Genomic DNA, 14491 nt, shown 5'->3' on the forward strand with positions numbered 1-14491 from the left:
TTTCTAGAATTCTTCCAAAATCAGGACCGGCCATGCCAATGACCTAACTCAGATTCCTTACGATTGAGTTTGCGTAGTTGTATGTAAGTAATCACACACATATATTTAAGATGATGAAAGAAGATTGCATGTAGATTTTGTAGTGTTTGATCTTAGGACGTAAACATGCATAATATGTTGTTGCTTCTTAGTTTGTGTAATAAGATTTTTAGTACTTTTCTTCTTTGTAAAAGTCATGAGCCAAATATGACCTTAAAAGTGAACCACCTAGTTAAAGATCCATTAGTCGTGAAAATATTGTCTTAAAAAAATATTGTGGATTTATTTTGTTGTAATTTGAAATGAGATATTAAATTTGAATTTTTGTTTAAATATTACTCCCTTCTTTTCATATCTATATATTTGTTTACTTTTTGCACGAAATTTTAGAAATATTAGTATTATATCGAGATGCAGTAGGAATAAAGTAGAAATAACTAAGGATGTGTTTGTTTGGGGGATTGGATTTCCAATCCACTATTCATCTTATTTTTTTCCCCAAAAAACATCAAATCAAACACCTATTTTTTATATTATACTAAAAATTAATTTTACATTCAAAACATCACATCAACATCTATTTATATCATATCATACAACTATTCAAATTCAATTTTTTTACTATTTAAATCTCAACTCAAAATCCAAACCCCCAAACAAACCTACTCTAAAATAATCTTATTAGTATTGTGAGATACAAAGGAAATGAATAACATTTGTGTAATATATTGTAAATTTGTAAGAATATTTTTAATGTTAGGTAGATAGTACAATTATTAAAAAAAATAAATAGATACTTTGTTAAGGACAATGATGTATTTTAATATGATATTTTGTGGAAAAAAAAATAGTTTATTTTTATTTAAAAGTGTATCAAATGAATATTCTTGATTTTGATATAAAATATTAAAAGAATATATACACTACAAATATTGACATACACTACATAATATATAAATTAATAATATTAAATTTGTGTTAGTATAATATAAATAGTATATACATCACATATTATTATTAAAGTAAGCACATAATGTTGATTAGCCTTATAAACATATCAACGTGTTACATATATATATTGTTATTGTCAAAATAATTTAAAATATTGTAATACTTTTAAATTATAACTGAACAATATCGAGAACAAAAGTTAATTAATGAGATCAAAAGTACGATTTACTTAATATTGTCATTAAATAAATTAATGTTTGTTTTAATCGCAGGTTATTTGTTAAACACTACTCTATAGTAGAGAGGGGATACAACTAATTAATGCCGCTAATACTTTTTTAAAAATATATATATATATAATATAAAAAATAAAAAACTAAATTTGATGTTTTTAGAATATAAAATTAAAACTAAATATAACAAATTAGGATTCATTTGGAAATATTTATATATATAAAAAAAAATTGTATTTAAATAATATTTAGTTTAATAATTTATTAAAGGAGAATAGTAAATTGAATAATGCTTATTAGAAAACAAAATAAAATGAAATTTTAAAGTATTTTAATTAAAAATTATACTTAAATATCTTTTTCTAAAAAAAATATATATTATCTAATAATAAAAACAAAAATCCACCGCTTTTAGCTGGGGGAACAACTTTACGTTCGTTGGTATTACTTATTATTTTACTATTATTATAATAATATTGATATATTATTATTATTATTATTATTATTATTATTATTATTTTATTATTAGGTTCGCGGAAAATATAAAAGCAGGCTGAAGTTTTCACGTGGCCCATCTTCACCCCTCATTTAATTGAGAGTGAACTCTCTGCAAATCTCCGTCGCCACACTCGGTTTCTCGTTGGCCATTCAGAGACTGCTACGCCGCTCGCTTCATTTACTGGTATGCTCAATGACTTCTGCTATTAATTTTGGCGGCGAGGAGCCGCGATCGTTTGATACAGATATGTACATTTGTTGCAGGAAGGAATCGAGGAGTCTGGAGATGTCGAAACAGAGGTTTATCGTGGAGGTGGAGCCTTCCAGGCCTGCCAGTGATGGAAAGCCGTCGATCGGACCGGTTTATAGGAGTGTGTTTGCTAAGGATGGTTTTCCTGAGCCGATTCCGGGGCTGGACAGTTGTTGGGATATTTTCCGGTATCGTATGATTTGTTTGTTTCTGTTTGGCTTGGGATGAGCAATTGAGATTGTTTGTGCTAATGCTTTAATTTACAGGTGTTTTGTTTTGTAATGTTCATTTGGAATTAGGTGTTTCGTGGAGTGAACTTGATGCATGTGTTTTAAATTTGTGAATTATGATCTTGTCTATGACGTTGTGTTTGATTTGACTGCAGAAGTCAACGTTTATGTTTGTCGTTAAGTTTGGATTTAGGAGTTGATTTGACAGCTGCGAGATGGTTACTTTGTTTTTGTTCTTATGATGATATGGAACCGTCTTCCTCTCGAGAGTTGACGATTTTTTTGTTTTATTATTTTAAAAGTAGGATTATTATTTGTAATTTAGTCTCAGCTGCGTTTGGTATATGGTTGGAAACTATGAGTAGCTCCACACGCTTGAGTATTGAGTATTTTCTTTAAAAATTAAAATTTAATTTGTTGGCTTAAATATGGGGTATATGTATCCCTTTCATTATTATTATTATTATTATTATTATTATTATTATTATTTTCTTTCCTTGTTTTTCTTAATACACGTTATCAATCATTTTCAAGTTTTTGGCAGGCTTTTTGCGCTTATTCCATTATATGATTGTTTATGAATAAAGTGATACCTTCATGCCTCTTAACAGAAAATTCATAGTCCCGAGCAAGTAGATGAGTTGTGAGGGATTGGGGAAGGCTGAGTCCTTTTCTGTATTATCATGGAATTAGATAATTTTTTTACCCTATGCTATACATATGAATACTTTTAAAACCCATTGCTCTAACCATACAATCCAATTTTTTCAGGCAAAAGTTAAAATCTATGGCACAACACCATGTTTATTAACTTATTTTAATATTCCATTGTATGGATGTGAAGAGACTGGAATAGTAAGCATAATAATTCCTATAACTGATGAAATTTTCAAGTAAGTACAGGATTCATAATAACAGTGGCAAACTTTTATCTTGCTTGTGATGAAATAATGATCTATAAAGGAGTAGTGGTATCTGAACTGGTCCATTAAAGCCTTGTACTGTTTTTTATTTTTTATCTAATAAACAAGGAATTAGCTCCTGGAGTTTGTACATGCTTCCGTGGATTTAAGATTTTATATTTAAAAAGTGGACTTCGTTTCTTTTACCATTTTAATTATTATATGCTGAATATTTAGTCTAAATGTTTTTTTTGTTGTACAGTTTATCTGTAGAGAAATATCCTGATAACCGCATGCTTGGTCGTCGTGAGATTGTCAATGGGAAGGTATACACTGAACATGTTTTGCTTACCTGTTCAAGATCAGTTATTTCCTCTTTTAACTTTTCTCCTACTAACCTTTGGTCAATTATCATGGCAATCTCCTCCACCAGCCTGGAAAATACATATGGATGACTTACAAAGAAGTCCATGATGTAGTGCTGAAAGTTGGTAATTCAATCCGCAGTTGTGGCGTTGATGAAGTAAGAATCAGTGGACTTGCTTTGGATTATATATTTGCTAGATAAATATTTCTTGAATGCTAATATGATAACAAGTTAGTTTCTATTTTCTTGCAAATTTGTTTAATGACAAGATGCTTGCAATTCACCTGATTTCTCAATATGTTTCTTAATTATATTTTGCTACTATTTCTGATAATATCTGCATGAGGTAGCAAAAACTAGATTTCATGGTTCTCAAGTTTGACTGAGCTACTCAACTGCTCTGTAGTCACCCTGTTGCTTTTTTCATACTGATGATCTCTCTCTTTCTCTCATCTTATATACATCTCATTGTTATTGTATCCTAATGTCTTTTCTTCTGGTAGTAACTGATTGACGATTTCAGGGTGGAAGATGTGGAATTTATGGGGCTAATTCTTCTGAGTGGATTATGAGCATGGAGGTATTCATATATATCTAAATGTGTATATATGTATATTTCTTTTATGTCCACTGTCCTGTGTACATCTTTCGCATATGTTTATTAATATGCATGCTATTGCTTATATTCTTCTAATCTCCTTGTTAGTTTGCTGCTAATCCAAAGTAAGTAGAGTTAATAATAATGCCATAAATATTGTAACAGTTCCTGAATTTTATGGTCATCTCCATGTCACATATTTAATGTGCTTCTCGTGCTAAGTAAAGTTAATCTTGTATTGGTGATTAGTTAGTAATATTTTAATTTTTTTTTTTTTTTTTTTGCCTATCATGATGAGGTGTTACATTGTTTTGCATCCTTGTCATTCTTCATTTTCTTTATCTGCTATCTCGTTACTTATTAAACCTCTCATCTTCATCTTAGTCTTATTATTATGATATTGCTCTAGGCAATGCATCTAGATGAGAGAAGTATATTGCTGAGATAAGGATTAGAAGAACATTTGCAATCATTTCTTGACTTGTTTATTCTCAACCTAAATTCTTTGGTCTCTTTCTAGTTATCTTGATCACCATTAGTTAGATTTTTTCTCATAAAGGTGATTCAATTTAAACCAAGAATATACCTGCCATGTTTGGAATTTCTTTTTGAAGTTAAACTGGATACAAGCATAAAGCTATCTTTTATTATTGTTCAATCATTGCAGGCATGCAACGCTCATGGACTATATTGTGTTCCCTTATATGACACGTTAGGTATGTATTATCTATCTTTAGGTTTTTGTATACTGTTAAGTTTATTCCCTCTGGTAAAAGATATTTTATAAGCTTACAGACTTATGTAATGTGCTGAATACATTTATGAAACAAGTATTCTGTGAAACTGTGATTTTTCATCCTGGTTGGTTCAGGTGCTGGAGCTGTTGAATACATTATATGCCATGCAGAAGTTTCCATTGCTTTTGTTGAAGAAAAAAAGATTCCAGAGGTATAAATGCTGAATAATAGGAAATGGAACTCCTTTTGGATTATTCTTTTTATATGAATCTCTAACCTTAGCAATTTTGTAAATGTGGCTAAGACTGTATATTGTTCGATCTTATCATGTTTCCATCTGTGTATTTTGGGTTGCTTTTGCTGACATTTGCTTTCTGTATTGTCAGCTGTTAAAAACATTTCCTAATGCAGCCAAGTACTTGAAAAGTGAGTCTTTCATGAAATATGCTTTCTCAACATAAATATTACTTGATGCGAATGAAAAAATGAATATGCTGTTTGAATTTCAGCAATTGTAAGCTTTGGAGAAGTTACTCCCCAACAGAAGGAAGAACTAGAAAAGTTTGGTGTGGCAGTTTACTCTTGGGTTGAATTCTTGTCCTTGGTAAGACTGTTAATTAACGTGTTTCATTCTTGCATCTCTAGAGATTGGATCCTTAAACTTGCATTTGACAAGAAAAGTATCCTCCTATCTGAAGCCTTAGCAGATTTCATTATCCCTGTTAAGTGGATTCGTTTCTCTGTTTGAACCTCAATTTCTTTTGATATCTTTCTGATGTTTTGCTTGGAGACATCAAGGTTTCAACACTAAAAAAGGCCTTGTTCTTTTGATGCATCAATATTTATTGTTTGTTGACTATCGTGGCTTTAAGAGTGTGGCAGAAGAAACGCTATGCCATCTCAATGTGGGCTACCTTGTATTCAAAGCTTCTAACTCTGTGGGAGGAAAAATATTGCTTTTTCATCAGGAGCACCTGTGTGTTTTATGATAAATCCATCTACTATTGTTGTGTATATTACAATCTGATGTCCTATTTATGTAGCTTGCCTGTGCATCACTGGTTGATATCATATTTGCTCTGGTCATCCTGATGCACTATTTTGAAGTTAATTGATAAAGAATGATTTATGTATCTTTGCAGGGTGAAAATAAACACTACGACCTTCCTGTTAAAAGGAAGACTGACATTTGTACAATTATGTATACTAGTGGAACTACTGGAGACCCCAAAGGAGTAATGATTTCTAACAACAGCATTGTTACTCTGATTGCTGGAGTAAAGTGTCTGCTAGGGAGTGTTAATGAATCAGTGAGTACTGGATTATCTCTATGATTCATGCAAGAGATAATGTTAAAAACTCAAAACATTATGATGTCTCAGGGCTATGTGGTTCTTTGTCAAAAAATGTTGCCAATGAATCTATTCAATAAATTGTGATATAAGGTGCAACCTCTCTGTTTTGCAGTTGACGGAAAATGATGTTTATTTGTCGTATCTTCCTCTGGCGCACATCTTTGATCGTGTCATTGAGGAGTGTATAATTAATCATGGAGCTTCAATTGGATTTTGGCGCGGGGTAAGAGGGTGCTGTGTGTGTAGCGTATGTATCATTGAAGTTATATCACATATGATATTATGTTATTTCATATGTGCAGGATGTTAAGTTATTGGTTGAAGATATTGGAGAACTGAAACCATCAGTCTTTGTTGCTGTTCCTCGAGTATTAGATCGAATTTATTCAGGTCGTGATTTTTCAATACTTCATTATTTATAATTATGATGAAGTGTAGCATTATTGAACTCTTAAGATTATGCATCTGTCTACTGACCATGTATATGTCCAGTAAGGGGTTATATTAATAATAACATAATTATTAATATGTCCCTTAAGGTAAAAATGCTAAACTATATATTTTAAAATATGTTATATATTTGGTAAGGGGTTCTGTAACATTGTTGCTTCTAGTGAAGTGATCTATATCCAGCCAATGCAATTGTAAAGTTACTGGAAAAGCTTCTAATTTAGAAATTGTCTCCTGATGTCTTTATTGTAAACAATCTCTTATAATCTACCCGTAATACTTGGTGAGGAGGTTAGGTTTTTTATAAGGGAACTCAATGATATTCAGACAATATCTGATGTTCTTATTGTTATTCATCTGTTCATATATCAGGTTTGCAGCAGAAGATTTCTACCGGAGGTTTTATTAAGCACACAATGTTCAACTTTGCCTATTCTTTGTAAGTTCATGTCAATATTTATTCATTCTAGAAAAAAAATTGTTATGGCAGCTCACTGCATTTTGAAACATGGGTTTTATTATTGAGATTTCTGCCTATTCTTAGTTTCATTTGAAGCCTGAGAAATGAGCTCTTTGAACTTTCCTTCTTTTTGACAAAAAAGATCCTATATATTAAGAAGTTATAGTTCCAAATATGATAAATCTATAAATTATATGGTTTTATTTTTTTTTCATATGCTATCAATTTGTGATCAGTGCCATTGGTTTCCAAATTTTGTCAGATTTTCTTTTTAGCTTGTATGCTAAACTTATACACAATCATTTTATTATAAAAAAGTTTATCCACCCATAATTTATTACCCCTACTTAGCAAATAATAAATGATGTCTCAATATTTTTTCTACTTTTAACTCCCTACCTTTTTATCCATTTTTTAATAAATTTCTCATAATACACCTATTTTATTTTTCACCTAATCAACTTTTATAGTATTAAAATATTATTCTTAGTTTCTATGTCCAAACAAAGATGCATAAATATCCCGAATTGAGTGAGTATTTATTAAGCTTAATGCTGTATTTTAACTTTTAATTCATGTCAGAAAACTACGGAACATGAGGAAAGGCATTAAACAATCAGAGGCAGCTCCAGTTGGTAACAAAGTTGTTTTCAGTAAGGTAAGTTCCGTTTATCTTCTGTTTTTCTGCTACCTTATTTGCGATGGTCAAAGTTTAACTGAAGTGTAATATTCACTCTGATGTCGCTTTCCAGATTAAAGAAGGTTTAGGGGGCAATGTGAGGCTCATTTTATCTGGGGCAGCACCCCTGGCTTCTCATGTAGAAGAATTTCTAAGAGTTGTAACATGTTCCTATGTGCTCCAGGGATACGGTATCCTTTCTTCATCCAATTACATATTTGTCATTGCTGAAAATTCTACATATTTTCTAGTGTAATCTACACAGTAGTTGTAGTTCGGTCACTTTCAAGAGGCTCGAACTAACAACTCACACCCTTTTTACACTTTTCTGTGTAGTTGTCTGCCTATGTCCTCGTCACACTTTTATCTTCAAAAAATTCAGTCATGATGGAAATGCATAATCTGACACTTGGGCTTGATGTTGTTATGAATTTATTTATACTTAACCTGCCTTTGTATAGTTTTTAACTTCTGAGGTTTGAGTTTTTGGTTAGTTGAAATTCATTTCCAACCAATATTTAAATCACCGATTTAAATTTACTATTGATGATTGAGTATTGCATGTCTGTTCTTGCTGGTGGCATCTAATGACTTCTCCCTCCTTATCTATGAAGGCTTGACTGAAACCTGTGCTGGTACATTTGTTTCACTACCCGACGAAATGGGTATGCTCGGCACTGTTGGCCCGCCAGTGCCTAATGTGGATGTTTGTCTTGAATCTGTTCCTGAGATGGGATACGATGCCCTTTCTTCTACGCCACGCGGAGAAGTATGTGTGAAGGGTGACACTTTATTTTCCGGCTACCACAAACGCGACGACCTTACTAAGGAAGTATTCATTGATGGCTGGTTTCACACAGGTTACCTTCTCCTTCACTTGTGATTGAGTTCGAGTCTTTGGATGCACGTGTTTTGTTCATAATCCTTAACCCTACGCATTTGTTAATAGATGAATTACTCAGAACCAGATTTCAAATCCCTTTTTACAATCATTCGTGTTCCAATCATTTTCTTGAACCTATTTCACAGGGGATATTGGTGAATGGCAACCCAATGGAAGCTTGAAAATCATAGATCGTAAGAAGAACATTTTCAAACTCTCGCAAGGAGAATATGTTGCAGTGGAAAACTTGGAAAATATCTACGGTCAAGTTTCTGACATCGACGCTGTAAGTTCGATCAGATTCTTGTTAATGTTTATTTAAAATTTTGAATCGTGATTGAGTTTGGTTGGTGTCTATGAACTTCTGAGGTTTGGAAATTGCGACTCATCCGGTGATCTTCGTTTTTATTAATTTCACAACTCTTAACATTTCTGGTACAGATATGGATATACGGTAACAGCTTCGAGTCCTATCTCGTTGCTGTTGTTAACCCGAGCCAACGAGCCGTGGAGCGATGGGCTGAAGAGAATGGCATTTCTGGAGACTTCAAGACCCTCTGTGAAAATTCCTCAGTGAAAGACTACATTCTCGCGGAGCTAACAAAAATTGGAAAAGAAAAGAAGGTTCTCTCTATCCCCAATGCTTATTTATATTTGTTTATCAGATCATTTACATGCCCTAAATTTCAGCTTTAAGTTACAGAACTCATTTTGATATCTTTTGAAACTGGATTATTTATATCTTCATTGTTTTTTTTTGTTGAACAGTTGAAGGGATTTGAATTCATCAAAGCCGTGCATCTTGATCCCGTCCCGTTCGACATGGAACGGGACATGATCACGCCGACATACAAGAAGAAAAGACCGCAGTTGCTCAAATATTACCAGGTCATGATACTCTGTTGTTGATCACAAACAACACTTTTCGACACAATTAAAATTGCCATGCTTAGGCGCGCTAACACCAATTTTCTTTCCTCGACAGAGCGTGATCGACAGCATGTACAAGAGCGGGAAATAAACAGATGAAACATAACAATGCATTATCAGGTTTAGTAACATATTTCACTACAGCATCAAACTCATTCATGCGCTTACATTTTGGTTGGTCGATTATTTATCAGACTGAGGAAGAATTAGATTATATTGTCACACTACTACTACTGATTTTATTATTTTTACATGCTTAATCGTTAATTTAAATTAAGTTACCGTTAAATGTGTGTTCACACTTCAAATTCGAAGTATTTTAAATTCGTTCATTTTAAATCCATTTTCACCAAACCAAACATCCTAAAAATCTTACATAATAGCACAATTTGCAACATACCTAAAATGTTTGGCAGCAGGAAGAGTTGCACACTGCCGTTACAAAATAGAAATTATAATTCCGGTGGCTGTGCCGCCTTACGATTGAAAATTGACGGCTTGACTGGCGGATGTCGAAATTGCTGTAACCGATGGTTGCAAAGCCAGTAATTCTTCTCTGCTATATTTCAACCTCTGATCTGTTTGAGAGTGTTCAGTATCGTCAAATCATCAACTGCCAAAATAGAAGATGGGATCAAATTAGGCTTATCTTACCCAGAATAATCTCACTGGATTGAACAGGAATCACCAGCATCTTGCCGGGCGAGTGCTTACGTTGAGAAGACAACTGTTTGGTGCTGTGCATTTCATTCGGGTCGAACAGCTCATGCCTCAGTTCAATTCGAGGATGTTTGTAACTGAACTGCACAAGAGCATCCTTCGTCAGCAGCCAGCAGTCGTCCAGATCGAGGACTTCAAGAGTCCGCGGAGGAACGAATTGGCTGAGGCCAAAATCAGTCAGCACAGCGCCGCAAATGCCGAGATGCTTCAAGTTTGGCGCAGATGATAAGTGATATAAAGTTTCGTCTGTGAGATGGACGCTTCGGAGGGACAAATGGTTCAATGTGACCAAAGTTGTTAGCGCGGGCACTGCTGTATCTAAGAGGCGTAGTCCCTCCAACTGCAACTTCTCCAAATGGATAAGCTTTTGCAGCGCGTAAAATGACGGGAGTTCTTCGGGATCATTGCCTTTCTGGTAAATCAAACCTGCTTCAAAATAAACACTTAAGAACAATTGAACAAGAAAACGAAAAACCGAAATGGAGTAAAGAAAATGTTCAGACGGCACCTCTAACATAAGTATTGCTTAGGTTGAGGGCTTTAAGGGATTTCAGCATACTAATATATGCAATAGCCCTATCGCCAATGGAGGTCCGAACCAACACTAGAGTCTCGAGGATAGGAAACTTTCCCCGTAGCGCCGCGACACCTTCAATAGTTACTTTCGTACCGCTGAGATCCAAATACTTTATATTTGCTCCGACATACCCAATATGTTTGATTGAATCATCAGTTACGGCACTACCACTCAGGTTCAAATGGGTAAGCGCGTTGACACAGTGCAAAAGGCTGAATGACTCGAGGGTAGAGTAGGATAGATCCAAAAAAGTGAGCCAAGCCGTATCAATACACTCGAAGACTTTAGACTCATCAGTGATCCTCGCTTCAGCTAGGATGAGTTTCTTTAGACAGGGTTTGAGATCTTCTCCATCGGACAGAGAATGTACGGTGCAGTTGCTCATATTTAGTTGCGTAAGAGCAGGCAAATACGGCAACCTGGTTACTCTCGTCCAAGCCACGTTTAAGTTACTCAAGTTTGGAAACAATGTGAGGATAATGACTCCTTCATTAGATACCTCACTTCCCCAGATATCCAAATGTTCCAAGTTCTTCAAAGCCTAAAAATTTCAGAAAAGGAGTAAGAAATGATACAATCAAATTATACCTTCCTTCCGAATTTGAAGCCACAACTTGATTGCAATAGCAAAGACAAATTTAAAAAGATCATGTTGCGACGAAATTTCCATCACTAATTTAATGAAGCATAATAGCTGTTCCGTTAAATACTTTGCACCCCATCACTTCTTTGGAAGATTTTATTCTTTGACGTGAGTCTGAGAACAAATTAACAAAATATAAAAAGCCTATTTTCCACTAACTACTATTTGAACTGAAATTATCTGATGGGGCATAATAAGTTTTACCTTAATAAATAAGAAATGTGAATGGAGCAAAGCATAAATGATAGATCAACTAATAGCAATAATCATCTTGAAAGAGATATGTGAAACAATCAAATAACATACTCAAACACGCGGAAAACAGGAAGGACGTAATATGCAAATTTTCTACCTGCAGAGAGCTCAGAGCAGAATTGGTCACAGGTAAACCGCCTAAATCCAACACCATTAACTTAGAAAGTGAGGCAAGATCCTTGACGCCATCTGCAGTAACCCCCGTTTCCGATAGGTAAAGCTTCTCAAGGGTTGAAACTGATACTAGATGCTTAACGCCAGCATTTGTTATTTTGGGGATTCTTGAAAGGTTTAACTCCGTTAAACACTTCATGCCTGCGAAAGCAACCAAAGAAAAAAAATAGAAGTTTCGATTATATAAAATACAATTGCCCAAAACTTCCATCTTGATTGCATCATTCAAGTGTTAGCTAATAGAGTTGAACTTGCTATTCATATGGTAATCACAAATATAAAAATAGAAAGATAGGAGCAGTAACATTATGAAACCTGCCATAAACATTAGATTTATTCAATCGTGGCTTTGCAAATAAGCGAAAACAGCAACATATTTACACCTGTTGTACTCCAAATGGCTGCATTGTTGATTTTGTGGCAGTCAGCCAGATTCATTGAATGCAAGTATCGAAACCCACCCAAATACGCCATCCATTCTTCATCTACGGATTTATCACCCCTCAAATCGACTTCTTCTACAATGTACTTGAAAACTCTGAAGGGTGACATGAGTAAAGATATGAATCACAATGTAAAGTACAGAAGAACTAATACAGTCAATATGAATGAAAAGCCAATCAGTAACTGCAAAGCACAAGCTGACAATAATTTAACTTCAAATGCTTAAATTCGATTAGTTGAAACAGAAATTCAGATCCAGGTAGAGGAACGTCATCCATCAATCGATACACACTAAGACCATCTATACCAAACTCAAGTGTGCTATCAGCTTAACGTAAAATTAACTTTTAATCGAGATGAAGCAGCGAGATGGACATAATGCATTGAGCAATGGCTATTATGTGTATTTTGAGGTTCACGGTGATATTCTGACTTGATTCAGGCTCAATATGCTATTTTAGAAGTTGAGTTCAATGAAGCTCAAGAAAACGACAAATACTAGAATTTAACTATATGACGCTATCAACTTAACCTAAAACTAATCTTAATCAAGCTGAAGCAACAAGATAGCCATAATGCATTGAGCAATGGCTATTAAGTGTATTTTGAAAGTTCATGGTGATATTATCACTTGATTCGCAATCAATATGCTATTTTATGAGTTGAATTTAATGAAGCTCAAGAAAACGACAAATACTTTAATTTAACTAGGCTGCTGCTTGATGTAGGCTGAGCTTACCAAATCCAAACGAACAGAATAATAGCATACAATCGGTACAATGTCAATGCAATCTCACACGTGCATTTAAAGTAACTTGTAGTCACAGATTTGAACAAAATTAGATGCAGATGCCAGCTTGCGCCGACATAGATCAACACTCACTATAGAAAATTCATGAATACAAATTCCGAAATGAACTAATAAGCGACAAAAGGGCATGTTTGTTAGTGTTTTGTGTTTTCAACCTTGTTTTACCTCCATCCCCGAAAAAAACACCAAATCCACCATTTATCTTCATATAGAAACATCAAAATCATAACCTATTCTTCATTCTAAGCATATGTCCAATACCTTAGAAGTACATCATACAACAGCTATTTAAAGCTCAAATACTTTCAAAATAAACCATCAAAACATCAAAGCATGTCCAAAACACAACCAAACCACCGAATTGCCTTAATTATTACCTCTCATCTGAAAAAAAAAAGTAAAAATGAAGGCATAAACACTAGCGGTTTATAGCTCTTGGCCACAAGTTTGTATACATCAATGACAAAATCAAACTATATCCTATTTATGTTGCTAATACTGGCAACAATGGTGAGAACTTAACAAATAATGAAGCAATAATTAGCTCCCTCGCAGAAATCTCACAATCGGTCTCAAGTTTACCTAGTCGAGCAAGCATATTCTTAAATCTCAGAATTCTGGTGACTCTCCACAAGCTAGCATTCTCTGCTCAACAAATACTAAGCACAGAAACACAAATGAAAATCAAAGCCTAATCAAGGCGACTTACTCGAGAAGTGAAGGATAAAGCAAGCGACGGCGATGGAGACGTTGGAGGAGAGCCTCAGCAAGATGCGACGGCATGCGCTCAAGTGTCCGCCGCTGCCTCCGCCACTTCTCGATGGCGGCGGGGCTGTCGGTCGCCACCTCGATACACTTGCGCACCAACAAACTCTCCATTGATTCAAACTCGCCCCTGCGATTGAGAAATTTTGCGACCGAGTTGAAAATGAAGGCTCAGAAATAAATAATAAATAAATATATAAAGCACAAAGCCCGCAGTTTGCATTACGTGCCGACCAAGCGGCCTGCCAAATTTTTGTCATTACAAATTTTTTATATAAAATATAATTACCAAAATATTTCTTTTTCAATAAAATAGAAGTTTGAATGTTGAGAAGGGGGGGAGCCCGTAGATAGCCCAGAAAAAAGCCCATAAATTTTATTGGACCATAAGTATTTGCATTTGTTCACTTCATTTTATTTTTATTTTCAAATTTGTATTTGTCTTGAATTTTGAGCTTAAATTTTGATTTTTTTAAAAAAAATATATATTTATTAAAATATATAAAATAAAATTAAAAAAAAACCTCAAACAAAACATAT

At 34.1% G+C, this 14491-nt stretch overlaps 2 protein-coding genes across 4 annotated transcripts; one reads left to right on the forward strand and one right to left on the reverse strand.

Moving 5' to 3' along the window:
• Window positions 1-1791: 1791 nt before the first annotated feature.
• LOC127255703 (long chain acyl-CoA synthetase 4-like) lies at window positions 1792-9839 on the forward strand. Of its 2 annotated transcripts, XM_051281383.1 has the most exons (20): window positions 1792-1905; window positions 1986-2159; window positions 3366-3429; window positions 3537-3626; window positions 3994-4050; window positions 4736-4784; window positions 4940-5016; window positions 5192-5231; window positions 5315-5409; window positions 5948-6115; window positions 6273-6383; window positions 6463-6550; window positions 6983-7049; window positions 7653-7728; window positions 7823-7940; window positions 8364-8609; window positions 8779-8918; window positions 9074-9256; window positions 9401-9520; window positions 9618-9837. In XM_051281383.1, exons 2-20 carry the CDS (start codon window positions 2008-2010, stop codon window positions 9651-9653), a joined length of 1977 nt encoding a protein of 658 aa, XP_051137340.1. In that variant the 5' UTR covers window positions 1792-1905; window positions 1986-2007; the 3' UTR covers window positions 9654-9837. The 2 variants fall into 2 exon arrangements, with proteins under 2 accessions (XP_051137340.1, XP_051137339.1); XM_051281382.1 differs by lacking the exons at window positions 1792-1905; window positions 1986-2159 and adding an exon at window positions 2854-3094 and having other exon boundaries at window positions 9618-9839.
• A 44-nt stretch (window positions 9840-9883) lies between these two features.
• LOC127255704 (uncharacterized) lies at window positions 9884-14158 on the reverse strand. 2 transcript variants are annotated; one of them, XM_051281384.1, is made up of 6 exons: window positions 13896-14158; window positions 12315-12469; window positions 11855-12072; window positions 10791-11400; window positions 10217-10708; window positions 9884-10140 (listed from the first exon to the last, which is right to left on the reverse strand). In XM_051281384.1, exons 1-6 carry the CDS (start codon window positions 14063-14065, stop codon window positions 10040-10042), a joined length of 1746 nt encoding a protein of 581 aa, XP_051137341.1. In that variant the 5' UTR covers window positions 14066-14158; the 3' UTR covers window positions 9884-10039. The 2 variants fall into 2 exon arrangements, with proteins under 2 accessions (XP_051137341.1, XP_051137342.1); XM_051281385.1 differs by having other exon boundaries at window positions 9884-10175; window positions 10277-10708; window positions 13896-14147.
• Window positions 14159-14491: the final 333 nt, after the last annotated feature.

Source organism: Andrographis paniculata, unplaced genomic scaffold (assembly GCF_009805555.1).
Source record: "Andrographis paniculata isolate CXL003 unplaced genomic scaffold, ASM980555v1 Contig54END, whole genome shotgun sequence".
In the NCBI taxonomy this organism is placed as follows: Eukaryota; Viridiplantae; Streptophyta; class Magnoliopsida; order Lamiales; family Acanthaceae; genus Andrographis; species Andrographis paniculata.

What these genes read in the sequence shown, in the direction of transcription:
- LOC127255704 (XM_051281384.1), bottom strand. Translation starts at nt 14,065, where the DNA reads ATGGAGAGTTTGTTGGTGCGCAAGTGTATCGAGGTGGCGACCGACAGC. An exon ending in CTGCTCTGAGCTCTCTGCAG is followed by an intron (nt 11,401 to 11,854) that starts GTAGAAAATTTG and finishes TGAAATTTTTAG; the next exon opens with GCTTTGAAGAACTTGGAACA. An exon ending in AAGCAATACTTATGTTAGAG is followed by an intron (nt 10,709 to 10,790) that starts GTGCCGTCTGAA and finishes ATTTTGAAGCAG; the next exon opens with GTTTGATTTACCAGAAAGGC.
- LOC127255703 (XM_051281382.1), top strand. Translation starts at nt 2,922, where the DNA reads ATGAATACTTTTAAAACCCATTGCTCTAACCATACAATCCAATTTTTT. An exon ending in TCCCTTATATGACACGTTAG is followed by an intron (nt 4,785 to 4,939) that starts GTATGTATTATC and finishes TGGTTGGTTCAG; the next exon opens with GTGCTGGAGCTGTTGAATAC. An exon ending in TGATGGCTGGTTTCACACAG is followed by an intron (nt 8,610 to 8,778) that starts GTTACCTTCTCC and finishes CCTATTTCACAG; the next exon opens with GGGATATTGGTGAATGGCAA.